General features: G+C 47.9%; 9 protein-coding genes across 9 annotated transcripts; 2 read left to right on the top strand and 7 right to left on the bottom strand.

Annotated features, from left to right (window-relative positions):
- Positions 1–2730: 2730 nt before the first annotated feature.
- On the bottom strand, positions 2731–3136 carry F5891DRAFT_907930 (uncharacterized protein; the record flags this gene model as incomplete). Its single annotated transcript, XM_041373579.1, has 2 exons — positions 2731–2982; positions 3029–3136. Coding segments are annotated over 2 exons (360 nt in total), but the record flags the coding sequence as incomplete, so codon positions are not given.
- Positions 3137–4588: 1452 nt separating this feature from the next.
- F5891DRAFT_1188989 (uncharacterized protein) lies at positions 4589–6871 on the bottom strand (the record flags this gene model as incomplete). Its single annotated transcript, XM_041367079.1, has 6 exons — positions 4589–5992; positions 6042–6093; positions 6144–6397; positions 6457–6491; positions 6550–6747; positions 6820–6871. 6 exons carry the CDS (start codon positions 6869–6871, stop codon positions 4589–4591), a joined length of 1995 nt encoding a protein of 664 aa, XP_041225857.1.
- Positions 6872–7283: 412 nt separating this feature from the next.
- Positions 7284–7925, bottom strand: F5891DRAFT_1035097 (uncharacterized protein; the record flags this gene model as incomplete). Its single annotated transcript, XM_041361794.1, has 1 exon — positions 7284–7925. The coding sequence occupies exon 1, from the start codon at positions 7763–7765 to the stop codon at positions 7286–7288; it is 480 nt and encodes a 159-aa protein (XP_041225856.1). The 5' UTR covers positions 7766–7925.
- A 1258-nt stretch (positions 7926–9183) lies between these two features.
- On the bottom strand, positions 9184–11999 carry F5891DRAFT_327126 (uncharacterized protein). Its single transcript, XM_041371363.1, has 7 exons — positions 11927–11999; positions 11703–11871; positions 11392–11650; positions 11299–11333; positions 10986–11239; positions 10886–10934; positions 9184–10836 (listed from the first exon to the last, which is right to left on the bottom strand). The coding sequence occupies exons 3-7, from the start codon at positions 11504–11506 to the stop codon at positions 9343–9345; spliced, it is 1947 nt and encodes a 648-aa protein (XP_041225855.1). The 5' UTR covers positions 11507–11650; positions 11703–11871; positions 11927–11999; the 3' UTR covers positions 9184–9342.
- A 343-nt stretch (positions 12000–12342) lies between these two features.
- F5891DRAFT_327113 (uncharacterized protein) lies at positions 12343–13557 on the top strand. The gene has a single exon (XM_041371362.1). The coding sequence runs from the start codon at positions 12510–12512 to the stop codon at positions 13230–13232; it is 723 nt and encodes a 240-aa protein (XP_041225854.1). The 5' UTR covers positions 12343–12509; the 3' UTR covers positions 13233–13557.
- Positions 13558–14309: 752 nt separating this feature from the next.
- F5891DRAFT_326765 (uncharacterized protein) lies at positions 14310–15415 on the bottom strand. Its single transcript, XM_041371361.1, has 3 exons — positions 14795–15415; positions 14607–14740; positions 14310–14558 (listed from the first exon to the last, which is right to left on the bottom strand). The coding sequence occupies exons 1-3, from the start codon at positions 15214–15216 to the stop codon at positions 14440–14442; spliced, it is 675 nt and encodes a 224-aa protein (XP_041225853.1). The 5' UTR covers positions 15217–15415; the 3' UTR covers positions 14310–14439.
- Positions 15416–16520: 1105 nt separating this feature from the next.
- On the top strand, positions 16521–17952 carry F5891DRAFT_1188985 (uncharacterized protein; the record flags this gene model as incomplete). The annotated part of the gene is made up of 10 exons (XM_041367078.1): positions 16521–16548; positions 16611–16679; positions 16736–16769; positions 16829–16920; positions 16976–17073; positions 17135–17239; positions 17290–17343; positions 17394–17451; positions 17500–17562; positions 17612–17952. The coding sequence occupies 10 exons, from the start codon at positions 16521–16523 to the stop codon at positions 17950–17952; spliced, it is 942 nt and encodes a 313-aa protein (XP_041225852.1).
- A 286-nt stretch (positions 17953–18238) lies between these two features.
- On the bottom strand, positions 18239–18710 carry F5891DRAFT_1188984 (ribosomal protein L34Ae; the record flags this gene model as incomplete). The annotated part of the gene is made up of 3 exons (XM_041367077.1): positions 18239–18323; positions 18376–18479; positions 18552–18710. 3 exons carry the CDS (start codon positions 18708–18710, stop codon positions 18239–18241), a joined length of 348 nt encoding a protein of 115 aa, XP_041225851.1.
- Positions 18711–19772: 1062 nt separating this feature from the next.
- F5891DRAFT_1035040 (uncharacterized protein) lies at positions 19773–23667 on the bottom strand. The gene is made up of 8 exons (XM_041361793.1): positions 23196–23667; positions 22975–23147; positions 22754–22924; positions 22677–22701; positions 22011–22616; positions 21586–21952; positions 21409–21529; positions 19773–21354 (listed from the first exon to the last, which is right to left on the bottom strand). The coding sequence occupies exons 1-8, from the start codon at positions 23612–23614 to the stop codon at positions 19883–19885; spliced, it is 3354 nt and encodes a 1117-aa protein (XP_041225850.1). The 5' UTR covers positions 23615–23667; the 3' UTR covers positions 19773–19882.
- Positions 23668–25113: the final 1446 nt, after the last annotated feature.

Below are 25113 nucleotides of genomic sequence, written 5' to 3'. Positions count from 1 at the left end.
AGTTGAAGGGCTCGGAGCTCGTGGAGTCTGCCATGGAGTCTGCCGTGGAGTCTTCCGTGGACTACTACCTGAAATCCCCCATGGTTGCCACAGTAGAGAAAGTAGCGAAAGAGATTTGTCGTCAAGACCATTATGGAGAGGAACTGGGAAAGAAGATTCTCGAGTTCATCCTTGAAGATCGCTTGTGTAAGTCCTTCGCCTCGTTGTGAACCTGGAAGTCGAAGTTTATCAACAGCCTGCAGCAAAGGACTTGACAGAAAAGAAGTAGTGACATGCAGCTTTGGCACACCTGATGCAAACAGCGCATCGAAGTATTATCTGTCAAATTCACTCCGAGCCGTGCTCACCATCCTCATGACGGATGATGTGATGTCGGATTCCATGCAAGTCCTTTGACTACATAATTCGCCTTGAATCAATGACTCTCCCTTCCTTCATCGCAGTCATCTGAATGCACAAACTCCGTTATGTTACAGAAATTGACTCTGGCGGGGGGACCCATATAGATTAGCAGTTGAGAGTATCATGAAGGGAGTTTTAGTCGCTGCAACTTCCATTATACGGCTGGTAGCTGCGTGCATAGCTGAACGCAAGGTTGATGCGCGTACGATGCTCTTGGGTCGTTGCTCTAATGTGAAACACGCAGAGGAAAGGGAATTAAACTATAGTCTCAGATGATATGATTGAAGCGGAAGCTTATCTCAAACTATAGAGGTGTTGGATGCATTCTGCTAGCCGCATGCATATAGGGTAGGCGAATAATACTGGTGTCATGAAGGGAAAATAGTTATTGTACGGAAATGAATAGTAGGTGCAGTACTGGCAAGTCAATGGCTCGAGCTTGAAGGCATAAATATACCAAACCCAGCATAAATTGACAAGTTAGAATTGTAGGATATACAATACTGCTACATAACGGTTTGCCTTCAAGACTCCAAAGGCCCATTGTCCGTCTGCGAAGTGTTTGGGTTCTCGATCATACGACGCAAATCGTCATACAAGCCCTGCACAGAGGATAGGGCAGCATCAAATAGAGCCTGATCTATACCAAGATACACAAGAATATCCTTGCTCTTTTGCAATAATTCCAACGCCCTATGTACGTCTGTAGTGAGCTCTGTTAACTCTTCGTTAGAAACGCTAGAATCCCAGCTTTGTAAATCGTGCCTCGTTGCTGCCGCGAGGGCTGGCAGCGCCGCACCAGCATAGTATATTATGGAAAGACTTGCGGTCTTCCATTTTTCCCTGATGAATGCCTGCCAGCTCTTCTGGGTAGGGCTGAGGGGTAAAACCTTGTCTGAGGAATTGATATATGCGAAGATCCCGGCAAGGTAGCATCCGGGAAGCCAAGTCTGGTCTTCAAGGGAGTGCTCAGCTAGAACAACGCAATGCTCGAAATGACCATCACGGGTCAGACGTTCGCGCCACTCATCATTCTGTGCAAGAGCAAGAATGAGACGAGAGTAGCAAGTATCTCGGTCTTCGTGAAAAGAGGCGTCGGGTCCACTGGATTGGATTGTCTGGTCCTGCGAGTGTTTTGGACATACGGCAGTCAAAATAGCACAAGAAAGTTTGTCCAGGAGTGTTGCACCCATACCCTGTGGTATTGACTCATTTGTCATAGATGCCAATTCGTCTCGAGCATCAGCAATGGCTCGTAGTGCAGCATGTCGGACACGGGGAGGTCTGGCAGGGTCTATGCAATGGATGAGCGCCGTGATGTAGGAATGACGCTTGGTAGAGCTCCTTAGGTTGGGCATGGCACTCAGCGCAAGCAGAGCGTCGCCTACAGTTTCGTCATCTGCTGTGGCGTCTACTTCCACTAAATAGTCGATCAGCCAGTCAAACTCCTCACAGCTGGGGATGCGCTCGTCATTGTAACGCCATCGCAGATCACCATGCCAAATTAGTCTTTCATCGTCTGGAAATGAAAAAACACATGGGATGCCCGTAGACAACCAGTGTTCTCAGAGCCGTGCGTGCATCAGCCTTATGCTTCTGTCGAGCGTCCGCTTTCTGTGTGTTCTTGAGGTGATTGCAGGCGTTACGGCTGTCCATGAACGCATCATGAATGAAACGGCTCTTGCCTCCCCAACAATCAGAGATATACATGAGTTTGTAGCCAAAGTCTTCAGGTATTTTCAGCGACTGGCTGTAAAGATGGGCTATGGCTTTGCCACACTTCACAAATACCTCCTCCATTTCATAGCATGCTGCGAGATTATCATTTAAGCGTCCACAGATTGCGGAAACATCAAGGTTCTGCGGCCATTGCATGAAAGGGATCATTGCAGCGACAGCCACGACAACTTCTGGATGGGTGGATGTCTCTAGTATCCAGCGGATGGCGGACAACTTAATGGATGCACTATCGGGAGTGAAAGTCAATCTGCCTCGAAGCAATTTTCTGCAGATGGCTCCCATTAGTTCAGCTCCTGGTGTCCGGAAAGGACTGTCCGGACGCAAAATTGTCACGAGGAGAGCGCTTGCGTAAAACAGGATGCCAAATGCAGTGGAGCAGATGACGACACTGGATATCGTGGTTTGCTGGGTCCACATGTTGGCGCTGAGTGATAAGCCGAATAAGAGTAGCGAGATCTGGAGGACCACGAGGAACCCCTGCAAGACGGTCTGGAGCCGAAAATACTCCATTCCATCCATTTTCCTCTGCCTCTGTATGCAACGTTCCTCAAGAGAGCCTCGCCCACGAGCTGCCTTGTAAGCGTTGAGCCATTGCTTTCCCATCACAGCCCCAAACGCGGCCAAGACGCTGAACGAGAGGCTAGCATACGCAAGTGTTTGCATCCAGACAGTCGAAGAAGGATACAGCGTGTAAGGGGAAAGACCGCTGATATCATGTACAATGCTTGTTCCGTTAGCTGTCATTTGGATAAGATGAAACAAGAGGACGTTGGTAGTTTCTGCCGGGTTAGGCTGCATTCCGATGATAAAAGTGGAGTTGACAGCTGAGAATAAACCAGCCTGGTTCGTCTGTTAGATTTGCTTTGATAGATATAAACAAACGCACGAAAGTTAATATGATACCCATATCACCATTTGCCCGCTCTAAAAAGTCGTCATCGTACTCCGTCGAAACCTCATCGTACGTTGCCCAAAACTTCGATTCGACGTCTTTGTTACGTTCCTGAACTGTAGGAAGCCCTTGTAGTCCGTCGGGGATCTGTTCATCAGTGTTTGACCTATCGCCCAGCGTAATCAGACCTCGAGTGTCCCCATTAATTGGTTGCTTAACATTTACACATTCTTGATAGGGTTTCCCACGACAGCCTCTGCAAGCTTCTTGCTTGCTGTAGGGGGCTTGCTAGTAATTCTATCACTGTAAATCTATAAGTGTTGCGCTCAGCTCAGTCTAGCTTGCCACTTACTCGATTCTTGGAGGGCCTGTATCAACAGGTACAGGATAGTGTCGTGACGACATGCCTTGCATGTTCTCTGCGGTGATCATCAAGATGTTGAAGGTGTTGAATGGGAGAGATGGTTGGTTGGTTGGTAGAAGTGAGGCCCGAAGTGCTGTGCTGGTGTCAAAGTAGGTACACACCACAGAAACGGACAACAAGATCATGAGGAGAGGTTACTGAAAAAGTGCATTGAAAGGTTTTAAATTTAGGTTAGGTCACGGTGCACACCGTACAGGCCACACCACAGACGTGAGAGTGCCGAAGATAAACCTGCCAATAATAATCGTCCTGCGGAAGGAACTCTTGTCAGAATTCATACATGCAAGTACTGACTGGATTTCATGATGATGATCATGGATACGTACGGGATGTATTTGTGATTAATTTCATATTCAAGTTCGTGCCCTGTTCCACTTATCAATTAGCCAGTGCCTTGCTTTGACGTGCCTATCGTTTCATACCATATAAGAATAAAGCTTGAGCGTGAAATGTCGTGCAGGCCTAGGTGCTGCACCATGGCAGCCCAAGTTGGAGTCAGACGGCAGTGGTCATTTGAATGCAAGCGCAAGTACTGTGACAAATGATGACTAACGGAAATTACCGGTATTAATGATAGTACTAGGGCAAGAAGGTCAAGTCTTATAAACTAACTTAGCCTTGTCTGTATTGTTTGTATTCGACGCAGCGGTAAGGTCATCTGCGGCAGCCGGAAGATAATCCTAGATCCTACAGGTATATACAAATCACCATACTCTAATCCACATAGTGCTTCGAGACTCTGTCGAACGATCAAAATTCGCATGTCTATGCTGCTGCGTTTGTGTTTGAAGATCTCAAGCCAGTGTCAGGCCTAGTATGCTAAAGTCGAGTGGTGAGTGATTTAAATTACACTCCTGAGTATTGGGGATTCTAACGCGTCTTCGTCGCGGGTTCCTTTACCCTCTCGATAAATTCAACGAAAAAATTTCTGGACAAGAAGTGTGTACTTCCTAGTACTACGCTGGAGTACATGTCATTCAAATATCATGAAAAACTTGAAAACAACATGTCACCAAATAAAAGTAGGACTTATACGTCATTCTTGAAGACACTCGAACGAAATAAAATCATGGCATAGCCATGTCTGAAGACTCAAGCGTGTTGGGACGTAATCATGACCCAGGCTCAGATTAGTGAGCACGCATTTCCCAATGCTCTGAATACTGCGGCGGAAGTTCAACTACACCATTTTCGTCTGGCACAACATCATTAGCGTCGGTATGAACGATGATTCGGGTAGGAGGTTGGTAGGTCGCTTGGGCGTTAGCCGATGGCACAGACAGACTTTTAGATGCTCCGTGCACATCTAACCTGTCTGTACCAGGGTTCTGACCGGGACTTTGTGCCTTATTGGAGGGTGCGGGAGGGTTCTTAACTGCGACGTTGCCGGCAGAGGTGAAAGTTGATTGAGATACGACTTGAACGGGTGGAGCAAAGTAGACAGGGTCTGTCTTCCGTGGTAATGGTGATGCTGGTCGTGCCCCCGCAGCCATATGCTCGACGGGTGTCGTACCTGACATCTGAGCGTCTCCATAGACAGCAAATTCTGTGTTAGGGCTCATGTGCGAAGGCTGTTTCTGATTGAAGGGTGCGTGATGGTCCCCAGTCGCCATGTTGGTGGCAGACGCATTAATAGGACTCTGTTGGGATCCGGATTGAATGGATAGACCAAGGTAGCTAACAGGATCGGTCTCCCACGGTGATGGCAGTTCAGCGACACTAGCCATTCGCCCATCAACAGATGACGTAGCTGAGGTCTGGCGTGAATGCGGTGTCTGATTGAACAGTGTGCGAGGATCGTTGGGTGTGAAGTTTCTGGTGGACGGGGGTAATTGGTGGCTGTTAGCGAATGACGCAGTCGAACTTTGAGTATCCCCGTGGGCAGAAGAATCTGTGTTGGAGTTCTGGCGTGAATGTTGTTTCTGGTTGAATGATGAGGGAGGGGCGCTAACTGCGAAGGTGCTGGTAGACGAATTGGTCATCTCTGACTGGGTTCCTAGGCCAGGATGAATGGGCCGGGTACGGTTGCTGGGAGTGTTTGTCTTATATAGGGAAGGGGATTGTGGTGGGTGGGGGCTGGCTTTGTAATTTGGATCTGTATGGTGCAGTCGACGTGGATGGCTTTTTGTAGAAGATCGAACGTCCGGCAAACGAGATGCCTTCCGTTTACGCCGCAAGCATATGCCGAGAATGAATAACGCAACAAGGACAGCCCCACCGCCGCCCGCTGCGCCTGCAATAATAGCAACATGGTTGCTTGAAGAACTACTTGATGGACTGCTCGATGAACTGCTTGAACTAGATGGTGGTGAAGCCGTGGCCGGCATACTTGGAGTGGATGACGGCGAGTTGGCGCTTAGGCACGAGGAATCACTCGACCCTGAGACCACCTCGTACGGAGAGACCCCACCTTGGTTTCCCAAGGAGTCGTAGACCAAATACAGCAGGCTTGTCCCTGCGCTGACATCTAAAGTCGAGCTAAAAATGTTGCCATCGGAATTGGATACGACTGATTCTCCACCAGGAATAAGTTGCTGTAGCAAGATAAGTAGATCGTTTTGGAAGAATTCGCGATGATCTGACCACAACAGTAATAGGCGGGAATACACCACTATTGGCTGTAAGGGTAAATGGACTGCAGTAGTGGTAGGTCAGTGCCACAAAAAGTAGGCGAACCAAACTCACCTGCATTGCATCAGCGGAGACAAATCGAACGTGTAAGGAGGTTTTGGATCTGTAGCGCCGCAATCGTTATTTGCAGCTGAATTCCCAACAGTTAATTTGTTTGTCGTCCCACCCGAACCAAATCCAGTGGCGTCAGACATAGTGAGTACAAACGACGTTGTCGACGACAACATCAATTGCGGTATTGAATAAGAGCCTTCTCCATTGCTGAAGGTCGATGCAGGAACTGATATATTCTGATATATTTGGTCAGACTGGGAAGCACAAAGGTTAGCACGCGATTGATGCGCTTGAGACGATAGCACCGACGAACAGGAGCTAAGAGTATTTCAAATGGTGCTTGCCCGCCTGACAAACCAGATAAAGTTCAGCAGGAGTGTGTAAGATGTACTAGATATGCGCTTACCAGTCCATGAAATGCTGAGAGGTTCACATTCAGTAGGAGTCCCGACTGTCACACTGAAAGCACGAGCAGCAGAGAGACAAGAAGCAATGAACGTAAAGAAGCGAAGGTGCATATTCAAGAGGAGAGGAAGATGATAGGAGACACAAGTGATATCTTGAAAAAGGGAATCGGAGGAGACGAGGTGAGGGAAAATTGCGTCTTAGATAAAGCTGATCGGTAAGAATCGATCAGAACGCGTGTAATATATGGCGGCAATGGTGTATATATCACCTGTGCCGCAAACGCCTGCGTCAGCGGTAGTATATTGGGGTGGACTCGACATGAGGGAGGAATAGCATCCGAGAGAGAACACCCCGCGGACTCACTTTCAAACGGTCTATTCAAGTACTGTGGGTAGGCATAGAAAAAGCTGTGTTAAAGCCGATTGCAAAATTATGCGGAAACGTACAAGTTGAACTTGCGTCTTAGAAATGTCCGAAGTAGGTCCTCGTAAGCATGTGAGCGAGTTCAATCCAAGCTGCGAGAGATACTAGTAATCTTTAGATAGACTCGATGACGGCCTCACCTTCTGAATCCTTGAACCCAGAAATACCTCAATGGGAGACTGTCTTTGTTGCAGAAAGCAATGGCAAAACAAAGTCAAGGAGGTGAAGTCTACGAAGTTCAAAGATGTCATTTTTCACGTAAGTCCAAATACCTTGACTTTCTCACAACTATACTTGAAAAACACGATAGGTCACTCTGAAAGGTCATTGAGAAAGAAACGGTACACTTCGACTGGTACTAAGCTGTAAATGAAGCGAACCTTGTTCCAATTTTCGAACATCGGCCGCGAGTCGACTGTCCTTTCATCTTTCGCAGCTTCGTCACCAAAATTCAGCATTTTCAAATCCAAAGCTATCTCGACAATATGGTTCATGAAGATGACGCGTCGTTCTTCATCTCGCTCGAGAGCGTGAGCAGAGATACCCTTGTGGTTGTGATGCAGGGTGAGAAGAAGTGAATGTACAAATACGCACCACGACCTGCCCCATAATTCATATTGTAGCTCATCCAATACATAGTGGGATTTCGGCGAAGGGATAGCAGTGAGAAAGGCAATGTCATCCATACTGAGGTTACGAGTTTGCAACTCGATGCCTGTTGTTTGCATTTTGAGATGCAATATGGCAGTCCGAGTCAGTCGGATAGTTTTGCATACAAGTGTCTTCTCCATGGCACCGAGTACAGATACTTGCTATGGAATGCCTCCATCGGTGCAGGAACAGGTACGCCAGAGCTTGGGAGTCTGGTGGACGATAGGTTATACGGTACTGGTAGGCTCGTGACCAGCCTGGCTTACCAATACCACGAACAAGTCGAGTGGCGAAGCCAGGCTGGTCGATCTCGGAGAAATTTGGCATTTAGAAGTCCGATCCATGTTTACTCTAGGCAGTGCCTGTAAATTCGTGACACACTCTCAACACATTCCGGATCCTTGCAGACTGAGACTGTAGTAGTATGAACCGACCCTAGCCTGGTGAAAGGTGATGGTAGCAGCAGCAGCTATGCCTGATCTGCCTCTGGGTTATATCAAATATCATTAGCGTGATGTCTTTCCGATGCAACTTGAACTTGAATGCACCGTCAGAGCACGTCCCAGCATTTTACATGAAACAATTCCGGTGACGAAAATAGTACAACAGCCTCAGTGTTTAAGTTTTTTACCATGTGCTCAATCTCATCGACATCAACCGTAGTAATCATTGCAGGTGGATTTGGAACACGGGGCATCAGTATCTTGGAAGGTGGCACGATGCAGTAGAAGCTCAGGTGTGAGATTTTCGAAAGGATCCACATGTATGATATGGCTGCGGCATTTCTATAGGTGTCCTGATCTCCATCATATGTAGTGAGCTACTAAAAAAAACCGCGCAATGATATTATGATGCTCTTCAATTCACCGCGTAGCGTTCGTGCGATAACAAAAATGGATCAAAAGGCTGCTTAGACGCTCGCGAGTGAGAATTTGAATAAACCGGCCCATTTCGTACGACGTGCAGCAGGTGAGTCGTGCAACAGAGATGACACGAACCTATGGTATCTGTACGGTACCGACGTCCATGTGTCAACGGAAGTTATGTCTTTGGCTCGTGCAATGATGTCATGGTCCGACGCGATCCTCCTTTTTCTCCTACACGCTGCCAGTTGAAAGGCTATCTAAGTCGCGTGAGTGAGGTTCTTCTACAGGCGAATTACCGGAGAGTCGTCTATCCGGGAGTCGTGCATCCGGGACTTAGGCTCGGTCTAATGTTATTCTCTGTGAAGTCAGGCATCTCGAGAAGATACCGTAGATCACATGTGTGGATAAACGAGAACGTTTGTCGAACGGGCTTTGCCTGTGAAACTGAATTAGAGTCTCAGTTCGGTGGCGAGCAGCAGGACGTGAAGTCCGTGTGCCCTAATTCCATACGTGATGGAGGTCTCCTGGGCTAGACCACGCTTCCATCTAACTTCTGTCACGGGCATTGGGTAATGCATGCATTGAGTGTGATACGAATGATGGTGTATGGTAATACTAAAATAAACACCGGTCAGACACTTCGGACGTTTCCGCATCCTGACTTTGACTAAAAATGAGTAGATTCGTAACGTGTTCAAAATAAACTGCTGTGAATGCAATGGAACATGGACCGGACCTCGTAAATAAAAGCGTAGTCTCGAATTATCGGCAATTCTGAGTGATTGAATCGATTTTCAAGAGGTTTTCCCAGACTCAAGCGTGTGGGGACGTGATCATAACACAGACTCAGATCATGAGGCACGGATTCCCCGATGTTCTGAATACTGCGGCGGAAGTTCAACTACATCATTGTTATCTGGCACAACATCAGCTGCGTCGGTATGCACGATGATTCGAGTAGGAGGTTGGTAGGCTGTTTGCGCGCTAGCTGGCGCCATAGACTGAGGCCCAGATGCTCCGTGCACAGCAAAGCTGTCTGTGTCAGACCTCTGATGGGATTTTTGCGATTGATTGAATAGTGTGGGAGGGTCCTCGACTCCGACGTTGCCGGTAGAAGTTGAAATTGATTGAGATCCGGTTTGAGCGGGTGGAGAAAGGTAGACAAGGTCTACCTTTCGTGGTAATGGTGATGCTGGTCGAGCCCCCGCAGCCATATGATCGGCGGGTGTCATATCTGACATTTGAGCGTCTCCATAGAAAGGAAAGTCTGTGTTAGGGCTCATGTGTGAAGGCTGTGTCTGATTGAAGGGTGCGTGATGGTCCATAGTGGCCATGTTGGTGGCAGACGCATAGATAGGACTTTGTTGGGATCCGGATTGAACGGATGGAACAAGGTAACTAACAGGAACGGTCTCCCATGGTGATGGCATTTCAGCGACGGTAGCCATTCGCCTGTCAACAGATGACATAGCCGAGCTCCGAGCGTCTGCATACACAAAGTCTGCATTTGAGGTCTGGCGTGAATGCAGTGTCTGATTGAACAGTGTGCGAGGATCGTTGGCTGTGGAGTTTCCGCTAGACAGGAGTAATTGGCGGCTGTTAGATGATGACACAGTCGAACCTCGAGTATCTCCATAGACAGGAAAGTCTGTGTTGGAGCTCTGGCGCGAATGTTGTGTCTGGTTGAATGATGAGAGAGGGGCGCCAACTGCGAAGGTGCCGGCAGACGAATTGGTCATCTCTGACTGGGTTCCTAAGCTGGGATGAATGGAGCGGGTATGGTAGCTGAGGGGGTCTGTCTTGTATGCGAAGGAGAATTGTGGTGGGACGTCACTGTGAGGGCCGGCTTCGTAATTTGGGTCTGTATGCTGCAAATGATGTGGATAGCTTTTTGTGGAAGACTGAACACCCAGTAATCGAGATGCCTTTCGTTTACGCCGCAAGCATATGCCAAGGATGGCCAACGCAACAAGGACAGCCGCACCACCGCCCGCTGCGCCTGCGATGAGGGCAACATTGTTGCTTGATGAATTTGATGCATTACTTGATGGACTGCTTGACGGACTGCTTGACGGACTGCTTGACGGACTGCTTGACGGACTGCTCGAACTAGATGACGGTAAAGTTGTGGCTGTAGCCGATATGCCTGCAGTGGATGACAGCGAATTCAGGCACGCGGAATCGCTCGACCCTGAGACCGGCTCGTACGGAGAGACCCCACCTTGGTTGCCCAAGGAGTCGTTGACAAAATACAGGAGGTTCGTCCCTGCGCTGACATCTAAAATCGAGCTAAAAGTGTTGCTACCAGAGTTGAATAGTACTGATAGTCCGCCAGGAATAAGTTGCTGTAGCAAGATAAGTAGATCGTTTTAAAAGGATTTAGAATGATCTAACCCCAACAGTAATGGGCGGGACTGCACCACTGGCCGTAATGGTAAATGGACTGCAGTATTGGTAGGTTAGTGCCACAAAAAAGTAGGCAAACCAAACTTACCTGCATTGCGTCAGCGGAGACAAGTCGAACGTGTAAGGAGGATTCGGATCTGCAGCGCCGCAATTGTTATTTGCAGTCGAACTCGCAACAGTTAATTCGTTTGTCGTCCCACCCGAACCAAATCCAGTGGCGTCAGACATAATGAGTACAAATGACGTTCCCGACAACAACGACAATTGCGATATTGAATAAGAGCCTTTTCCATTGCTGAAGGCCGATGCAGGAACAGGTATATTCTGATATATTTGGTTAGACTAGAAAACACAAAGGTTAGCGCGCGATTGATGCGATTAAGACGATAGCGCCGACGAACGGGAGCTAAGAGTATTTCAAATGGTGCTTGCCCACCTGACAAACCAGACAAAGTTCAGCAGGAGCGTGTAAGATGTACTAGATGTGCGCTTACCAGTCCATGAAATGCTGAGAGGTTCACATACAGTAGGAGTCCCGACTGTCACACTGAAAGCACGAGCAACAGAGAGACAAGAAGCGATACATGTAAAGAAGCGAAGGAGGTGCATACTCAAGAAATGAGGAAGGAAAGAGGAAGATGGTAAGAAGAGACGCAGGTGTGGTCAAGTAATATCTTGAAAAAGGAAATCGTGACAGACTCGAGGTGGGGAAAAATTGCGTCCTGGATAGCACTGACCGGCGAGAATCGATCACTATATAGCATAATGAGTTAGATACAGTTAGGTAACGATATGAGCTTACTACCGTAAGATTCTGATTGATGCATGCCGAATCCTCGGGTCTGACATCTGTGCATTCCAATGTCATATGAACCCTAGCCAAGAGTGTCCCTGATGCACGAAAGATGTGACAGTGGTGTCACCTGTGCCGCAAACGCTGGGGAGAGCGAAAATCTCGCGGGTGCAGGTACCCACTTCAAACGGTCTATTCTGAATTCAGGTGCTGTGACGGGTTGCCTGCCAACTTACTGTCTGCACAGGTAGCCATCGGGAAGGCAGTGTTAACGTGAGGTGGGCACTGCAATAACGTTTTGAAGCTTAAGATACAAAGAAGTATCAACGAGACTGACATCAGATGATCAGCGACGATTCCCACACCTTTTATTACATAAGGTTCACAGGAAGATGCGGGCAAGTCAACCTCCTATTCTGAAACTCCTTACTCCTCGTCAACGTGAATATGCAAGTATTCGTGCACACGGTCGGTGCATTGTCTAGTGACTCGTCGCAAGCCATCAACCTGAGCTACTCAGAATCCCCATTCATCGGCTTCCCGTGGAACTTCTACAGGATGTATTCTTGCTCATCATTACAGACATCCTAGTATTTTCTCATTTGGAGAAACCACCATCTCGGGAAATTTTGCCTGCCCGCCACTACTCTTCACCCGGGTGTGCCGCCTTTGGCGAGCCGTCGCATATTCAACGACAGGAATCTGGTCGCACATCAAAGTTGGACTTCCCAGGAATTTCCCATTAAAGCCATTCCTTCCATCACTGCTTCGGTCTTGGCTCGCTTGGTCTGGCAGTCAGCCTCTTACCATTCGCATAGAATGTATTTCCCCCTCAGATTATGGTCACCTTTGTACCCAAATACTCAACTGCTCGAAATACTTTTTGCTGAAACGACGCGTTGGGAAACAGTGTTCGGCATGTGCGACGTATTCGAACGGAGCGAGAACTTCAACGCACCCCAGTTGAGAACCCTGCAGTGTAGCTGGCCATTGGATGTCACCAGATTCAATGCGCCAAACCTCTGTCGCATACGTTTCGGTTCATTGTCGGCTGTCATTCGATCTAGACCCACTGCTACCTGCAAAAATATACGTCATCTCTACATCCAGAGGGCTCCAGTCGCTGTCATACACTCCTGTTTATCGTTTTTTCCTCACGCGGAGACCCTCGTGACAGATTACATTCCACCAAATTTGGACTCCGGGAGCCACCCGACCACATACTCTCGCCTTGAATCGATGACTATTCCCATATTCTATTATCCTTATCCTCGTATCGACACATTCCGTGAACTTCGCCTTCCGATGTTGCAGAAATTGAATGTGGTTGGGAATCCAGACACACCAGAGGTGAAGGGCATTGCGACGGCGCTTGCAGATGCAGGGTCTTGCAATATACAAGTAGTAGACTTTCGGCCGTGTTTTTGGGCGAGTGCGCGGCGGAACAACGTTTATATTGATGTCGAGCCGTTGCTCTCAGTAGCGCGAGAGGTTGCTATCTGCGGGGAAGTGGTAGCACGCAGGACACTGGCCACTACATAATTTGGAACTTGTGGGGGACAGTTGGGTCCGAGTCTGCATTTTCCGTGTGTAGTTATAACATAATCGAAGGGATCTAAATCTATCTACTAGGATATCTATGAAAGTTGTTAGTGGCTCACTGACCGAAAGCGAGGCGTCAGCGTACCCATAATACCGACTTGGGCCAACTATCTGGATATCTGCTGCCAAGACCATAGTACTAATTGGCAGTTAAAATGAGGTTCTAGGCTTGATAATGGCCTACATGGGCCCTGGGCCTGACTCATCCCTTCAAAATCGTGCATCGGCGTTATGGGTGCAGTGAGCGGTCCAAGATGGATTCAAACTCAGCTCGGTCTGCACCAGGCACCCTTGTACACCAAACCTATCATATTCAAGTTATACAGCAGGAGGACCTCATTTATCATCACGCCAGAAGCCTGTACCCTATCCTCCCTGCATATCGCCCGTTAATACCCATATGTTTGCATGCTGATCTTGTGCTGATTAGTCACGGTTGTCATCTTTTTAGAAGTCACGGTGATGGAGGTGATACGGACCAAGTTAGCACGGTAAGCCTCGACGTTTGTCCTAGGCTTACGCTAGTACTTGTTCTTACCGCCATCTAAATCCCAACACTCCACGTTCTACTTTTAGTTTGAGCCTCGGTATTTCTACTTTGCAGTGGTTTCATTCCGTTCGTCGTCAACCTGGCGCTATGAAATTGATTGGTTCTTGAAGGGGCTGATGACGGTCGATGAAGAGTAATTCAGTTGGCACATATTCATTCGTGCAGGCTGGACCCGATTCACACCATTGGCTATCCTCCAGGGCATCATGTACTCCGTCGTGCCAAGGATGGACGTGCCTACTAAAGTGGATTGAGATTTGATCCAGTCGCTGGTGAGCCACCCAACCTAACCTTGTTAGTGTTCATGCCTACTGAATCTCTTCCGTGGGCTTATCCATACATGTGGAATTTATCGGGTGGTGTCGGTGTGCACTGGATTGTGCGTTCGGTCGATGGCTATGCTCGAAACAGAATCACGCGCCTCCAATTGACATGCGCACATGCTGTGTTATTATCATATCGATTATTCCACACCATAGCAAACGGATCCCCGTCTTTGCAGACGTTCTAAATAAATTATATATGCAAGACCGAGGAACATTGTGCTATAACGAACACAAAGGTAATTGTATCAACGATACAACACAATAGAATGACTCATTCCGCGCATCCAATATAATTGATTACTTGCTTTCTTCTCCACTCGAGTGGGGACTGAAGTAGATCAGGAGGAGGCCGAAGGTGTAAGGCAGCAGCGAGAGCCGCACACATCTCAGCTGACATTTGTTAGTAAGAGAGCAACTGGCACTCTAAAGCGCACTTACCGTTCATTGTTTGGAGTCCCGCAAGAGTCTCGGGCTTCCCAGCTGGATAGGGAGTATCAGAAACAGGAGGCCAGACCAATGGATCATCCAATGAGCATCGGTGATTGCAAATCCGAATGGGCCATAATCCGTTACTGCAAATTCAATTAGGAAAGTGTTGTGAACCGATAGAATGAACCGATACTCACCCGTGTATCAGTTCAAAGATCTCCTCCTCTATCTGTTTGACCTTTTCCTCCAACGCACATATCTCCTCTGTCATGCCATCATACGTCTTATCCATACCATCAAGTATCTCACCCGTGGCACGGAACACCTCCTTGAGCATCTCCGTCATGCCTTCGAGCGAGTCCTCCAACCAATTAAACGCCTCCTCCATGTCATTGAACCCCACCACCGCGTCATCGAACCCAAGCTCTATACGACAGAGCCTTTGTATCGCCCGTTCGAAGGGAACATTAAAATTGAGGAGATATCTCATGCATAAATTGAATCGATCAACAATAGCATCTATACTGGCAGCAGCGTATATGTTGGTGAAATGTCCTGCAGGATCCGGTGTCGCAAGGTCTGCTGCGGGGGATGCTGGTGTAAGAGGAATCGATGCCATTGAAGCTCGAGAAGTAGAGAATGAGAATGATTTAATGATTTTTGCATCGAAGCAAGGAAACGTTTATAAGTGGTGACGCCACTGACGCGACAAAGGCGTTGAGGTAAAGACAAAGTCGCGTTTGTTGCGTAGGAGGCGCGCTAGATGGTATCCCAGGCGTCGTGAACAATGATGAGACTTTCAAAGCAAAACTGTCATGAGCTCTCAGAGAAAAATGTTATAGCTTACCATGTTCAAACCTCTCGAGGTCAGCGGAAGCACGGCTTTGCATCACAACTGGGAATGCTAACAGGAATGTCCAAGCAATAGCGATGTCCACGGATACCGAAAAGCCGGTGACGCTATCGATTGTCTAGGCAATGAAGAGAGGGCGAGGAATGAGTGGTTACAAGAAAATATTAGGGGACAAGCAAGTAGTATTGACGCGTTCTGACAGCGAACTTAAAATACCTTATATAGACCAGCTTGCTGTCGCGTTGCACCTCGTCAGGGATGACACCGATGTGGCTGCCATAGCCAGTGAGGCTGAGAAAGAACTCTTTAGATAGCACCTGGCGAAACTGGCGCAAAAAGGGGATTGATGTGTATCTTGTGGAAGGTGTACTGGCGATGACGCGCGGGCACTTTGCTGACAGATCTTGCCCTGAAGACATGAAAGCCTTTTGTTTTGTGCGACCGACATGTCATCAAGCAGGCAAGGCATCTCGAGCTAAGACCAACGACAATAGATGACTCAAGGTAAATTGTTCTTGGTCGATACATAGTGCACAAAAGATTTATGTATAGGCCAAGAACGAATTACCTTCTGCAGGCTGTGGACGACGCTATAATTAGTTACTAAAATTTCGATTAGCAAAGGTAACATAGATACAAACTCGTTGGTCGGTAGTCGGTTTCTTCAACCATACGGAGCTTCTCCATCACCCTGTCACATCCCATCGAGCTCCTTCCCTATCCATCAAGCTTCTGAGCGAATTCCTGCCTCATACGCTCTTGCACAATGTGATGTCTTGGGTTCACCTGTTCGAGTCCCTCCCGAAAGGCCCAGCTTGAAGTGACAAATCATTTACAGGACCTGGTGGTGTAGGACACAGGTCCGGAGAGATCAATCGATCATAGTTGTGGGAGCTCACGCACAGCAAAACAAGGGCAAGTTTCAGGCGCCAACTCGTTCAAGCTGAGCTTGAAACCATGGGGTGACTGCGGCTGGCAGGACAATTACATGCAGCGTCACACCTCCTGCAGTACCTCTACCAAATCTGTTACCATACCCATTTCTCTAAGTAAATACAATCACCATTATTATGAACGCGAGACGGGTTCCTCCGCAAGGTACGTTTTGTGACAGCAACTAATCAAGGTGTGTGCAGAAGACTAATGACACAGCCTTGCAGGAGCGCCTCCGCCTTATACATTCGTGAACCGTATCTATGGCAGAAGTCTGCGTCCCGTTGTTCTTGGATGTATGTCGTCGTGCAGTCTCATCAATTCTACCATGTTCATAGTTGGTGTTATGAAGTTGCGGTAATGGGGGCCATATGGGCTTTAGCATGGTAAGCCTTGTCAGTTTGTCGTCAACGTGGCAAATATTAAGTGAATAACCCTTTTCTAGGACTGTAGGTGACTGGCTCCCTGTTGCTTCATACCCTAAGCTTGCCCGCAGATTGCATCTTTCAAAGAGCTACAAGTTGATCAAGGTGGTCGGTCATCTCTTCGTTTCGGTACATACATACTCGAGTTCACTAACCTTGTGCCATAGGTGCCTATCCTAAGCTAGCACCACTGGCTATAGTCCAAGGCGTTATCTATTCCGTCGCACTCGCGATAGAAATATTCGGCATTTACAGCTTGTTGACTGTGAGTCGGAGTTGCTGTGCAATGCAATGACGTCGTCCCAGCCCTAATACAGGCCTCGCAGCAACGTGCCTGGATGATTAGGATGTATGCATTTTCGAGCGCTATCGCGGGTCTTCTTGTCGTTGGCGTCGGCTTTATGCGTTGCGTCACTCATTTCACCTACAAGGTGAGCTTACTTAATTACTCATTTTGAACGTTTTGGCTGACGATGGGTAGGGTGAACTCCTAGATGAATGCATTAGTGTTTCAATGAATGGAGAAGTGGACACTGTTGGTATCTTCGTACAGCTTGTTGTGATACTTGACTTATTCGTAAGTAGGCATTCGGAATATGGGGCTCTAACCCAGACCCGATGAACCAGGCCTCGGCTACGTCTTGTAAGTTTTGAGGCGTGACTCTTCCATTCGAATCTCACCTTACTGCAGATTGCAATGATGAGTGGAACCATGATTCGTGGACCGAGATCTTGGCTACTATATTCGAGATCAGTGTGTATAGACACCTGTTGAATCTGCAATGAAGCTGACGAATTTAAAGTTCTTTGCCTATTGTTCACATCCGCTGCATTTGGCTATTACCGTCAAGTGGTTGACCCTACGAGCCCTGCGAATGCCTTGAGGGCACCCTCGAACCAGGCGCGAATGGACCTTTTCCCGCCACACTACAACCGACCTTATGATCCCGAATACCAACCAGCCTACGCTCCGCCGCTTGGACCACCACCTTCCGACGCCAAACCACCTGATTACTCTTACGCAGGTGGAGAGTATTTGGGACATGCGTATGAGAAGGATGACAAAAAGGACGACGACCCCTTTTCAGACTATGAAGGGCCTAGCGTACCCAGACCGCTACATTTTGCTGAGGACCGAGGATAGGGATACGAAGAGTGCTTGATGCATTTATGCATCTATTTGTGGGTCATTTTTCGATATCTTACAGTACTGTATGATGCGGTATCGATGCACTTTCCTATGTAATACCACTCAAGGGGAATTTGACTATGCCTCTTCTTGCACGACACAGCGCATTCGAGGAACTGCATACTGACCTCCTCGTCTGGATTTGGGTGGAGGTTGTACATGGATGGAATAAACAAAATGGAAAATGCATGAGGATCCATAGCCATAAAACGACCACTCCAAAAGACCGAAGTATTGCTATTTACTTGCGGCCTCCTGCCTTCTGTTGGCTTTTGATGACCTTCTTGACTATCTTTGCCTCCTCCACAAGGAATGCTCGTAGAATGCTATTTGCGCACAGTTGAGATTAAAGAGACACGAGGTAACCAAGAGACGCACCGCGACTTGACACAGTCTCCGCATCGCGAACCACCATAGGCCCTGCACACAGTCTTTTGGCGCTTTGAAATCGTTGCGTATTGGCGGGGACGGAGAGCAGGGACCTATAACCACACGCACAAAAAGTCAAAATCAAGATCAAAATCCATCCAACAGCGTAGCCAAAAGAGACGTACACCAGGAAGACCGATACCGCAATCACCGCATTTCGGCTGAGTAGCAAGTTTCTTGAGATGGTGGTACACGAGTTTTCCACCTGGGGTCTTTACGATGCGTCTGCGGCTTGAGGTGGTGTTGTAGGGTTGGCGTTTTCGGAGTGTGACGCGTTGAGCCATTTGGGGAGCTGTTGATGCGTTCGTTAGTGAATTCTGTCAAGGCTCTGTTGTCTCCTTCCTCGTGGACTCACATTATTTGAGCCTGTACAAAGCCTGTGTTAGCATTAGATGGTTAGATAACGATGAGACGTACCTTGGAGAGAGGTCTTGAGGTCGTTTGGGCCGCTCAATACACCAGTCGCAACGGAGGGTTGTGGCTGATTGGTAATATACAGTACTTCGGCAATGTCCGGCTGGTTTGTTGTTTAGACTCTCAATCATCCGCTCGGTGATACGTTTCATCATTCATGTTTCGAATAGTAATGCAGCGCGGACCGAATTCGTCGAGCTGTGCCCGTTACTAGTCGTTAAACTGCATGCGAAACTCAAGACTGTTGTTCACATCCGCTGCTTCATTTTACCGATCATCGAATTTGAAGCCGCTGGTTGCTTCGTCTTCGATAAATCTTGTGTTCTTCCCATGAGACGTATTTTTACCTAAATGTGAGGATATGGTGGTCTGAATTCTAGGGCCCATCTCTCACTATTTGGTGAAATGCACGCTTTGGCTGATACCGATTCGGACACGTTCCTCAGACTTTGAGCTATTTATTATGTGAACCTCTGTCGGGTTCTGCATCAAGTCTACGTGTTCATACACTTAGTCCAGACCATTTTCCTAGATGATTCGGAATCGACACTCGAGTCTCGCCATGCTAGAACCGTTAGACTGGTAGGCTGTAGGTGGACCGTTCCTTGTATATTCCAGCGCGTTGATAATTCAGTCTTAAATTCTTTTTGCACTGGATCAAATATTGGAGGCCTCGTGTTTTTAGAGCTATTGCGCACGTTTACATATGCACACTTTTTAGGAGCAAAGATTCATAGCACATGGTTGGATCGTACAAAAGAAAGCACCACGTACAATGTCGAATGATATACTTTCTTGACGGTCATCCACATTCCTCTGCTCGCAAAGACAGCATCACTAATGTATCTTCGACAGATCATGCGTTCTTCCCACATGCAGTTTTCCCAAGTAGTCACTGGAGGCCGATTTTCCTGTGGTTCTCGTGACTTGGTGTCAAATATCTACAATAGTTCAATGCGCGAAGTTATGTGGAACGTTTATGTGAATACTGGCAGTGCACTTGTAGAGTATTTCAGTATGTGGCCGCGTATAAGATGTAAAACTAATGCCGATGACCTCGGTAGATATCAAGTGCGTACTCAAGCTCATCAAAATAGCTACCCAGCAAATTCTCTGTTGGGGATAACCGAAGAAAAAGGGAATCGCCGGTAGAATCTGCATCTCGGGTTAACTTTCGTAGAGCGCTGGTAACTGCATCTCCTTGATGATAATCGAACAGCCGGCTAGAGACATACTGAAAATTCTCTTTCCATGATAAGCGGAACTTGAGTGGAGCGAATTCGTCGTTTTCAGGAAAGTCTTGAGCTTTGTTTTGATGCGGCGATTTACCACGAAAAAGGCCAGCCTCCAGGATCCGCGAGAAGAACCTTGAAATAAGGCCACTGTATTGATTCCTCCTGTCGATGACAGAAACAACAACAGCACAAATGGGTTCGGGGTCTCCGTGATTGGCACTGACTGCGCCTGGAAACTCGACGACTTGTGATTGCTTTATAACACCGACGATCTTCCCCATGATTCTGGTATACGGTTTATCAGCAGCGAGAGCCGCTGCTTGAACCTTGGCAAACCACTGATTGCCTTCTGCCCAGCTCCAAATGTTTGGATCGAGTGTTGCTGTTGCTGTCAGCGGTGCATTCTGTTCAAGGAGGTATACGACAATACCACTCAGACGATTGTCGAGAGCAATGTGGAGTGCCGTTCTGGCGGTCCAGTCAGGCACAGAAAGATCACGGACGAGTTTTTCTATGACTGATAGCCATTGGCCTCTGGACCGACGAATGCTGGACCGACGTTTGGAAACTAATTTGGAAAGTAAAGCATGAAGAAGTGTGGAGCCATCGACAGTGAAAGTGACATCCGCGCCGCGTTGACACAGTTTGAGAATGATTCCTGCAGACCGCTGGTTGGACAGAATGGTTGTGTGCAGAATGGTTGTGTGCAGAATGTTGGCTGGTAGGGTGAGCTCCGTTCGTGACAGCAAGAGTTCCACAGCCACTTCACTTCCAATCGTGGCTGCCCACGAAATTGGAGTATAGGAGCCTGAAGGAAGATGCCGCCGATGATACAAATCGGTTTGGATGAAAGAAGGCTTGTTTAGGTCGATACCCAGCTTCAAGAGAACGCTGAGAAGGGCAAGGTTCGAGGTTATGGTAAAAATCAAGGGAGAACCAAAACCACGGGCGACATCTGCGCCCAGGAGATCGGGTTGCTCCTTGACCAGGGTTTCCACCATCCATGGATTTCCAAACCGAAGAGGGACAAGTAGAAGTGAGGAAGAAGTGACCCTCGATTGCTCATCGTTCGTTAATGATTGAATTAGACTTTCAAGCAGGGCATGTTTCTCTGTGTTGTGAAGGAACCCTAAGTGTAGCCGCTGCATGGCAGCCATAACACGAGGATCCTCATCCGAAACATGACAAAGGTGCGCCAATGCTTCAACTGCATAGCTCTGCAATGGATGGTTTCCTTCGCCACCGATAGCGGAAGCAGAAGCTATAGTACAACCCGTGGCTATACAAACACCTTCAGTTTCATAGCCCTTAAATGTGGAACACTGTATTGCACCTTTCTCGTACGTCACAGGAATGTCACATAACACATACGTGATCAAAAGCTCGAAGATTTGTGCATGTGCGTCTGAGATTGATTTCAGGATGTTATTAGGGCGACGACTGATCAGGTATTCCTGGTTTCGTAGCGCATCAGCGGACGAATAATATCAAAAGGGTCAATACATCCTACTTTGACGCTATAATGAGATAAAGCAACGACGGCTGTCGTCTCGTCGTAGGTCACAAGGCTTCCGCATGCGACCACGATATCCATAGGATCACTGGCGCGCAGATCCGGATCAAGAATTGATTGCTTGACATCGATCATCATAGCCTCGTTGAGCTGGTCAAGCGTCAATGGGGTGAGAGCGCCAACGAGCCAAAGCAAACAATTGTGGGCAATTTGGTCATAACCTCGCCCTTTTTGTGAGATGCCGCACATGATCCTATCATATGTTTCGTCTAATCCAGCCGGAAGATTGTTGAGGGCTTCCTTGATATCAATATCTCTCGCGCAACGCCGGATTTCATCCAGTTGACACTGAACCCAGCGAAACCTGCATGCGATTATATGATCATGAATTTCCGAGAAGCGATGAAAGCTGCTTTACTTACATGCCCTCGGCCTTTTCTAAGAGTTTCTCCGAAATCAAATTTCTAAGCGTCTCGGGTAGGCGTGACAGACGCTTCTGAGTCTTCAGCTGCTCAGTAATGTGCGTACATATATCTGCTTTCATCTGTTCTGCGCTGTCCTTCAGCGACATGGTGGGGAGATTATGGAAGGCGTCTTGTATGTCTAGTTCGCTTCTACCAGTGACGAAAAGTCGTAGTTGAGCATCTCCAGCAAGGTCTGCAAGGTGTTCTACCAGATCACTGTAATCCTTGCATTCATCCAAGGCGTCGATCACGAGAACAGGTCGGTCAACTAGTTTGGACGCTTCAACAAGCAGCTGTCGCAGAAATGTCAGATCTGTGGGACAACGCTCTCCGTTACGTTGCTGTTGTCCTAGCTCGTTCAGGGAGACGAAATCCACGTTTGCGTTGGAATCTTCCTGCTCTGGCTTGATCTTGGTGACCCAGTCGTCTGTAGATTGCCGAAGGAGTTGAACAACCAAAGATCGCAATACTGCAGCTCCGTTTGTCGTCTGGTCATCTCGAAAATTGCAATAGAAGTAACCAAGCTTCTCCCCGCCGCCCTCAATTTCGTCGATAACAGCGGAACTGAATATTTAAAAGTCAATTAAGGCCCTCCAAAAGCTATCCAGAAATGATAAAACCTACGCAAGGATGGTCTTTCCACTTCCAGCTGTTTCGGACGTCAGCAACCTGTAATTAATGACGAGCGCGATAAAACTCACGCTGGCCATTCAACCACAGAAATGCGGAATTGGATGTATTCCAGGCTACATACTGCTCGGCATGGAAGATCCACCGACCGGTCGCAGCGTGGCGCTGGCGACGGGAGGTACGGTGCTTTTCAGTACAAGGGACAGGGTTCATCCACCGAAGGAACTTTTCACGTTCTTCGGCTAAGCATGGTTCAACAGGATGAGGAGGTAACTAGTACTGATCGCCTCACCTTTCTTCTGTGTTTCTTGAGCCGCTTTTGATTCCTGGATTCCTTGGCCCACTTCCTGAATTTTTCGACCTACTTCCTGGACTCCTAGTTCGACTTTCTTCATGCCTCGCCCCACTTCCTGGATTCCTAGATCGACTTTCTTGATGGTTCGATCGGCTTTGGTGAGTGTGATCCTTACGTTACATTAGCAATGAGTGATCATCACAGGCGAGTCAGCTCACCATGCATCGATTGCTAGAATGTTTGTAATCTCGACGCAATATCCTTTCAGTTTATTGAGAATTTCTCCTGCTTCCTTTTCCTTGAACGGCCACGTCCATTTAGTCATCGTCTTCATCTTCCCTGTTTCCTGTTCGTTTGGCAGAATATTCTTCAGTTCCATCTGCAATTTTGCGACTGGGCCGTTGTCGGCCACCAGATTTGATAGTGCAAAACGGAGATTGTCTGAAAGAGAGCCATCTTTCTCGATCTCCATAACAGTGGTCAGGACTCCGCCAATCGAGCTGAACTCATTAAGCAAGCTCCGAGAAGACGAGTCAGCGTTGCGGACAGAAGCAACATATTTTAACACAAGAGCTGAAGCTTGCGCTATCGTTTGGACAAGCTGAAGAATAGTGAGACCGCTGGTGATGGGATCCATCTCGACAGTGCGAAATAAAACTTAGCAGCACCGTGACTCTATTTAAGTCGAGGAAAGGTGCCTAGTAGTCTATTTGCAACTTGTAGCGACCCGTCGATGATGATCGATAACGACTGATATGAAGTACATGAGGCAACAAATGATCTTGGCGAGTACGGATGATATAAATGATTATCAACACGAGGATAGCAAGCGCTCTGTGACGTGACGAGTCGGCATTGTGGACAGAAGCGACATGATATGTTAACAAAATAGCTGAAGCTTGCGCTACCACTTAAACGAGCTGACTGCAGGAAAACCCATCATCATCCTGAAGTCCGGAGACTGGAAAACTGTAACGTACTAGTAACCCTGAGACCTGCAGGCCTGAGCGCTGAGCGCTGAGCCCTGGCAGCACCATGACTCTATTTATATCTAGGAAAGGCGCCCGGTCAGTCAGATTGCAACCTTGTTATGGAAGAAAGGATGGTCTGCCTAGGGAAAGGCAATTGGCAATATTCCGAGACCATACAAAGACCCATCGATAGTCGATAAGAACTGATATGAAGACATGAGGAACCTCACGTGGATCAATTGAGGATGGTGCCGTTTGCGCTGTACGCGAGCCTGCGACAAACAAGTGCTTACTAAGCGAATGGCGCGTTCAAGAAGCGACGGCTGCGACGCGCGCGGTAATAATATCGTAGCGGCGGCGAGCGCCAGTCCCCGACTCCGATACTCCGATAATACCTTGATCGTTTCTTGTACTCTCACAATTTCCATGCGAATTCTCATGGGCTCGTCTAAGTCCTCCCATTCATGGATATAACAGTCAGTCAGGCCTAAGCTAACATCACAATGTATGAGTCCCACCACAGGGCACCGGAGGTAAAAAAAGACGATAGGCAATATTGGGTCGAGAGTACGGAGAAGGCTGAAGGTGGTGAAAATAAATGAACAAAGACAGTGAATCGTAAGAGCCAGTTTGGCAACGAGATGTTGACTGAGGTTTGGCAAATGTCAGGTGAGGCTTCTCGGCTTGAAGCGTCCCAGATGTTGGACTTCTAACCTTACATCTCCTACCTGTACATCTACCATGAATCCCTATCTTATTGATTGTCATCGACGACAAAGGCTTCATACTAGCGTTATTGCTCTTGCGGCTATCTGTGCTAGTTTTACGACAGTTCTCATGGCTCAGCCAGAGGTCACACAACAGACTGACAGCTCAAAGGCACATTGGCAAGATGCGGAGGTGGACGTCCTGCTTCACCACCTGATTGAGCATCGCACATCAGGTGGTGATGGTGGAAATTTCTCAATGCCTACCTATAACAGTGCAGCAGCTGCTATCAACGCCGATGGTGCGATTCAGACAATAGGCCCACCGAAGACAGGCAAGATGGTCAAGACGAAGTGGACCTCGGTATGTGATCTTATATTGATTGACCATGAATTGACGAGATCGGTTTAGCTCAAAAAAACATTCAATCAAATCGAGGTTTATCGCAACGTGTCTG

Source organism: Suillus fuscotomentosus (assembly GCF_016647785.1).
Source record: "Suillus fuscotomentosus strain FC203 chromosome Unknown F5891scaffold_28, whole genome shotgun sequence".
Lineage (NCBI taxonomy): Eukaryota > Fungi > Basidiomycota > Agaricomycetes > Boletales > Suillaceae > Suillus > Suillus fuscotomentosus.
Note: the sequence above shows the minus strand (reverse complement) of the source record. Positions and strands in the feature narration are given on the sequence as shown.